The 7,500-nt window shown below is 34.9% G+C and overlaps 1 protein-coding gene across 7 annotated transcripts in view; it reads right to left on the reverse strand.

Annotated features, from left to right (window-relative positions):
- ELAVL3 (ELAV like RNA binding protein 3) overlaps nucleotides 1-6,910 on the reverse strand; it is a 439,048-nt gene extending 432,138 nt beyond the window's left edge. For 5 of the 7 annotated variants that reach the window (XM_044084625.1, XM_044084629.1, XM_044084627.1 and 2 more), the window contains exon 1: nucleotides 6,553-6,910. In XM_044084625.1, the coding sequence (XP_043940560.1) occupies nucleotides 6,553-6,561 (9 nt within the window). In that variant the 5' untranslated portion in view covers nucleotides 6,562-6,910. The remainder of the gene's footprint in view (nucleotides 1-6,552) is intronic. The other 2 variants (XM_044084631.1, XM_044084630.1) reach the window with 1 other exon arrangement.
- Nucleotides 6,911-7,500: the final 590 nt, after the last annotated feature.

The following is a 7,500-nucleotide window of genomic DNA, read 5'->3' on the forward strand; positions in this document are numbered from 1 at the left end:
TTTACCACTCTTGTGTATCAACTAAAATATATTGTGGCTCCATTCAACTTCCCTATCTACCCCATTTTTTATAAGTAAATATGGCTGAAATTGTATAAATGACTTTAATTTTATGTTAAGGGTCACATGTGGCTTTCTAGGCAAAAATATATATTTTCATGAAAAAACTGGCCACACTGAGTATGCATTTAGACTCTGGTCATGTAACATACAAGTAGATATTGTGGGAACCAAAACACGAGTATTTTGGAAGGAATCTACTCAGTCTACTCATAGCTAATTATTCTAACTTCTAAGGTACACTACAATGGAAACTCTTGGTAATGACCAGCTTTCAAAGAAGAATTCAGTGGTGCTGTCTTGTTACTGCAGACCATTTCAATGCCAGCACCTAGGTTAATTTATTGTTTTGCTAAAATATCATTGAGAGGTGTTGACTGAACTGTTCAGTCCCCCCCATAATATAACGTAATTTTACTGCAGCACAGTGTTTTAAAGTTGAATTCCCATTAATCAAATGCAGATGGATGGAAATATGCAATGTGAATAGGAAGGCACCCTCTGAAATGAAATGCAAAAATACATTGCCTGTATTGTAGCCTGTTTTTATACAATACCCAAGAGAGGAAATGTTAAACAGATGGATAAGAGAAGTAATAAAAATTTAAGTCTCAGGATTATTTCTTCTTCATGGGAATAAGATGGCAACAAGAACCATAGCCTGGCTGTGCAACAGGTTAGTTCAGTGCAAAAAGCACCCTACTGATATTCATTTGGCTCTGGGTTCAGTTATGCACAATATGAAAAATCTCTCTTTTATGTTTTCTGTACATTGTCCACTTAAACTAGATTGCCTGAATTCACTGCTGGCTGTAAATTCAATCCTTGTTATTTAACTTTTTATTTATATTTTCTCTATTTTCAAATTATCCCTTGTAAGCAGATGAAAGACATATGACCTCTGATGTGTGTTCTTTAAAAATGGCATAGGAGGGAGCTGTGGAGTCTGCGTATGAATCTCAAAAATCTTTTCCAAACTTTCATAGTACAGCCTTGTCTAATGGCAAAAATCAGTGCTTGGCAAGAATCTTACATTTCTAAATATCAGCTATCGTACCCTTTGTCATACTCTCCAGTCCAGTCTACCTTAATGGAATAGCAGTATATTCATGTTTCTTATTGTCCCTTCATTTTTCAGTAGTTATTCAAAAAGTCATAGTACACATCAGCAAATATACAAATATTTCAGTCTGTTGAAGTCATAACCATGAGTGTGAAAAATAAGCTTGGTCCAATAAAATAAATGCTGAATCATAACATTGTAAGATAACATGATGCATTAGAATCGTCTGCAGTATATATTTTACACAATGTTAAGCTATTTAAAAACATAGGTCAGCTACAGGACCGTAGTTGCTACTGGCATCAGAAGTACATAATGTGTCATTTCAGCCAATATTGTGTAAAAGGATCTGTGTTGATTGTCATTAGCCTGGTTAAGAAGAAAAGGCAATAGTCAAAAGGCCTTCAGCCTGCAGTGTTACAAAAATAAAAAAAACAGCCTATAATTTTATAAAAATAAAGAAACCAGTTTAGGCTTAGCCCAATGCTAATACCTATGATGTTTAATTCTAAAGACATTTTTTATGTTATTAAGATTATACTTTTTTCATGATGTATATGAGAATTTGTATCCGTAAACCTAACCTGTAAAACTGATTTCAGTTTGTCCAAAAGCTTAATGCCTAATGCTCATTCTGGCCCTATTTAATGATATTTTTTTTCTGCTATTGTTGTTAGTCTCTAAAATAAAGACAATCAGAAATACTTCCAAATTTGTTGCAGCCAAGAAATTCATATCTGTCAATATTTTATGTATATATCTGCAGAATCCAGTACCTTTATATAACTGTTCATACTGCATGTGGTTGTAACTAAATATATTCCCTGTTAGTCATGGCGTACAAATTAATTTTTGAAGGGCAACATTTTTGCACAATAGCAATGTGACCAAATGTTCCAGCTTCAAACACAAAAATGAAATAAAAAGGGCACAGTGTGTAAACAAAGAAGTTAACTGCTTTAAGAGATGTGTGATTATTATAATGGTATGAATGCAGTTAAATGCTAGCGTATGTGTTATATCCTTGTTATTTTAATCAACAGGCTATATACCATAGATAAAAAGATACTTTGCTGAGGTTTGCAGCAACAGTATGATGTACAAATCTGAAATTTCTTCTACATTCCTCTTAAAATAAAAAGAAAAAATATATTTGCTTTGTCATTTGTATTTTTAAATATAATTGACCTTGATTAAAATATCTGCAAATAGTATACGAGTAATAAACCAAGGTCATTCTTCAAAACCAGCAGAAGCACAATCATATAACAAAACAGACAAAGCTGTTGCTTAGTATTTTCAGAAAAAAAATCTTTGTAATTTGCAGATGTTTGCTTTGTGGGTCATAATTGTTCTTTTTATTAAAAGAAATCATGCCACTCCATCCTATTTCTAATCATGGCAGCGCGGTATACATTTTCTGCTGTTTCTATGCAGGCAGTGTACGGGTGGAGTCTAGTTGGCATTTCGCATTTCAGCCTCCGTCTCCATCCATTACACACACATAGCTTGTAGAGATCTATTTCCTATTACTTAAAAGCATTCAGCATAAAAATATGCTTGTAATTTGCAAGCAACATAAAGAAGGTGTGGTTAAGATGTGTTGTGACAAAAAGATACTATTAACCACAAACAAAAACGCATAGAGTGAAGCATACACTTGCGCACACACACACACACACACACACACACACACACACACACACACACACACACACACACACACACATACACACACACACACACACAGGTGTGTGCACAAAAATACACATGCACACATGCGCATTAATTTCGGAAATGCTTCTTGGATGGTTGGATGGGAGTCATAAAATGAAAATGGGTGGGAAATAACTTCATTAAATATTTTCTAAGTTACCTTTCTTTATTTGTCCCTTTCTGCCTGTTTGCTACTTCTCCTCTCCCTTTCTCTGTGTGTATTGTAATATGCGTACATAGAGGCATAAGAATACCTAACAGCAGCAGGAGTGGGTGAGTAGTTCACGCACTGCTTTAAAGAAGAATGTAAAATGTGTATCCTAGTTTTACGAGATAATTTGCAGGACTGCATATGTTCAGTAAGTTTCATACAGTGCCCTGAAACAAAATATTCAGGCTGACTCCTAGAGAATTTATATTGCACAGTATAAAAATGGGCATGACCGGAAGTTATCAGACTGCAACATTTAAGCAGCAATAGCAAGGGTGTGGAGGAAGGACTGCTTGTCTTCTCTGATTATTTATTTTATTCTTGTCAGTAGACCCTGGAACATTCTATAGAAGAATATTACATATCATTTTATTGTTTACTGCTTTCTGACAGAAGACTAGTCAAGATGACAGATGTGAGGCAGAAATGACTGGTACAGTTTTAGAAAAGATCATGTGACATACTAGGGATAACAATATGATAGCACACATGAATACTTGCATGCTCATAAAGACGTAGGTACTCATATGCTCAGTCACACACACACACACACGCGCACACACACACACACACACACACACACACACACATGCATGTGCATACGTGTGCACTCATAGACACGCAGGCACACATACATATGGCTCCCTACACATATACACATCCACTCACATAAAATACACACACACACGCACACACACATACACACATTCATATCCATATAGTTAAGCATAGTGTCAGTGAGTAACTCTGAAAATCGAAGGAAAATAACTTGCAGTAATAGCATACTTTGTTCAAGAAATGAAAAGTAAATGTTCTTGATGCAAAACTGAACACACAGACCACACTAGTCAATATATTTTAAATCACATTTAACTTACATTTTTCATGTTCCAATCACAACTTCTACCAATGCTGAGTCTGTACTGGGGAAAACATATTTGTTTTCATACTACATGTCCCTTTTTTATCATTTATTTATTTAGCAGCAATCAGTATTATCACAAAGTATAAGAACTCCGTCTAGGGCCAGAACAACACAGAAAACTTGAGGTAGTGATCCTGTTTTCCTGCAGATCCCTTATTGTAAAATATAAGCTGAATGATTATTAAATCATATGGCGGCCATGCATTTAAAACTAAATCCATGTAATCTCCTTCTTAAGACTACAAATTTGTCATACACATGTTTGGAGATACTCTGTTCCTGAACATTATCTTTATAAATCTCCTTGTAAAATAAGGTTGTACTAACATCCAGTGGCAACATACTGGGATGTTCGATGGTGGAACAGGACACAAGTAATCATCCATCATGTAAATCTCCATCTTCCAAAGAGGAAAAGACATCCCATAGTGGGGGGCGGGGATTATATCCCACCAGCTCCTTCTTCCACAGTCCCCATACTGCATTTTATGTAGTTTCCTTGAGACACTTTGCTTACTTCTATGATATATAGTATTTGTGTAAGTAATCCTTTTTGTACCATTTCCTGATGCAAAACTAGTGTTTCATTTCCAAAATTGATCTTTTGATTGTGCCATCCTGCTCCCTACCCCCACCCTTTTACACCACAGGATTTCTTTTGTTTAAAATCCACAAAGACTTCCTCAAGAAATGTAGTCTAGCCCACACCCCTGCTCGCTGAGGTGATGGCATTGTTGTGTGATATTTTGAGCTAGTCTGATGCACCCCCCTATTAATGGACTCCTTTTTATGATCCAGTGATACACATTAGGCATCTTACAGCAAAAGTGGGGTCTCCAGCAGGGTAGAACAGAATTTACTTTCTAGAATGTGTTCCATCAGTAAGAGCCCAGTAGTCTTTCTTAGAAGAAGGAGAAGAAGGGGAAGGCAGCATCTTGTGGCAGTGCTGTAAAATATTTTTTATGTGTATATCCAAGGACAGATCGGTTTATAGTCTTATTTGCTGAAGAGTCATTGGACCTCAAGCTTCAGTGACAGATCCAGAAATTTGCTGTGACTTTAAGGAAAAAATCTGCTTTCATTCTCCGTTTTTGCTTTCTCTTTCTCTGCGGCATTGGCGACTCTTCCACTCTGCCTTCAAAGTAGCTAGTTTCCAAGGCATCTTATCCTTTATTGTGTTAAATAAATTTCCAGCAAAGCTTAGCATTCCTTTAGGGTTAAATTACGCTCATTTTCCTCTTACCTAATTATGGCAATGCCCTCTTAAAGTAAGAATGCTTTTGTGGCTCAGAATTCTGCCTTTTTATTTCAAACAATGGCTGGCTCATTAAGCATGCTTGCAGCATAAAAGCTAATATTCAGACTATACTAGAATTTATTATCACTTAAGGATGCACAGTGGCAAAAAGTACCTATTGTATAATTGTGAAGTCAGAAATTAAATATAAATGTTTGTGTATGTATTTGTGTATATGTGTATCTGTCTATCTATCTAGCTGTCTTTATAGACATAGAAATGTATCTGCCATTTTCCACTGTTTATACAGACACACACATGCATACAAATAAATATAGATATAGATATATGTGTGTGTGTGTGTGTGTGTGTGTGTGTGTGTGTGTGTGTGTATATATATATATATATATATATATATATATATATATATATATATATATATATATATTTAAAAAAAATAATTGCAAATATGTACTTAGTTAATTTTTTAGTAACGTTTATAATTTATTTCAGTAATTATTCTGCAGGTAGAAAGTCGACTTAACCTTAAAAAATTTATTTTAATCAGTGCCTTTTTTAACTGTATTTACATTAAGTACATAAGAGCATAAGAAAAGGCACATGAAAAATCAGATTATTTGGTGACTAGATGAGAGCTAGTAGTTAGAACATACTGTAAGCTCTTTCAGTGCTTCATATGCTAACACTGCATTCATCTTGGACAATAATGTAAATTATATATGTGTGTGTGTGTGTGTGTGTGTGTATGTCTGTATATGTATACATATTTATATATATATATATATATATATATATATATATATATATATATATATAATATATATTTTTTTTTTTCAGCTGTATTAAAATGTTTGGTTTTATACATTGCTACATATTCATATAGCACAAAAATCAGAACGTGAATTGATGTGTGATGTGTAATTACTTTTAACTGTTAGCATGACAATACACCACCAGCTTAAAGAAAAAAAAAAAAAAAAGATATCGCATTTCTTCACACATGTGGGTTTCAGCTACTAAAAGTGCTATACAACAGATGGGTCTGTAAACTCTTATAAAGACGTTTTTATAATGCAAGTGTTGGCATTGTCGATTAGTAGCAGAGAATACTGCAGTTAAAGAATTAGCAGCAGAAATTCAAAGCAGGGTACGCAGCCATAAATTCCAAGCTACACCATACAGATGGCATGAGAGTCCAGCACTCCCCACTAATTCATGATTTGACATAACAGACATTTGGCAAGAAGTAGTCCTTAAATGAATTAAATGATATAAAATACAACTAAGAAATTTAAAAAAAAGAAAAAATTAATACCTACAGTAACCATTCTTAATGTGCAAAGAGGCGTGTATTTAAGTCCGTCTTGGGAAGAAGTGATGTGCTTTGAAAGTAAAATTTGAATAGAAATCTTCTTGCTGTGTTTTTTCCAGAACTGCTTAGGCTATTTCACACCGCTTTGTAGAGGGAAAAGGAGTCTTCAGTGTCCAGTGTTAACCCCAGGAAAAAAAAAAAAAAAAAAAAAGGGAAATTAAAAGTAAAAAAAAAAAAAGAAAATTAGCACATACAAAACTTAGGGATAAAAATAAAAAAAAAGGTTTGAATGTTACTATAATTCCCCCTTCACACTCGCTTAATTCTGTGCTGCTGTCTCCTTTAACGGACGTTTCTTTATGTGTTTGCAGTACTGATATGCTCTTTTTATGTGTCCATCTGCCAGCAAATGGCTGCAGCTGATTGGCTGTTGATGTTCAGTAGGCTGTAGTGACATCAAGTATATTAGAATTCGTCACCCCCTCCCCTCAGTTCTATTTCACCCATCTCTCTCCTTATTCTTCTCCCACCCTACACCCTCCCAGATGCCAGATTGATGAAACATGCAGTGAAGACTACACCTGTCCCAGCAGATAGGTTTGTTTTCATCTGCTACAAAGGTTTCTTTAAGATTCTTTATGTTTCCTTTAGCTATTTCTGGCTTCTCTTTATCACTGAAACATTCAGTCACTGTACTATGAATTCTTTTACCTCTCCTTACACAAAAAACATTTCATAAAATTTAAAATAGACTGTAATTTCAAATAAGCAGGTCAGTTCGTACACACACACACACACACACACACACACACACACACACACACACACACACACACACACACACACACACACACACACACACACACACACACACACACACACACACACACACACACACACACACGTTAATGTGTGTGCAGACATGCGCATGTATGTGTACTTACATGTGTATATG

The sequence above is a fragment of the Protopterus annectens genome, chromosome 9.part0, assembly GCF_019279795.1.
Source record: "Protopterus annectens isolate FY-2018-M chromosome 9.part0, PAN1.0, whole genome shotgun sequence".
Lineage (NCBI taxonomy): Eukaryota > Metazoa > Chordata > Ceratodontiformes > Protopteridae > Protopterus > Protopterus annectens.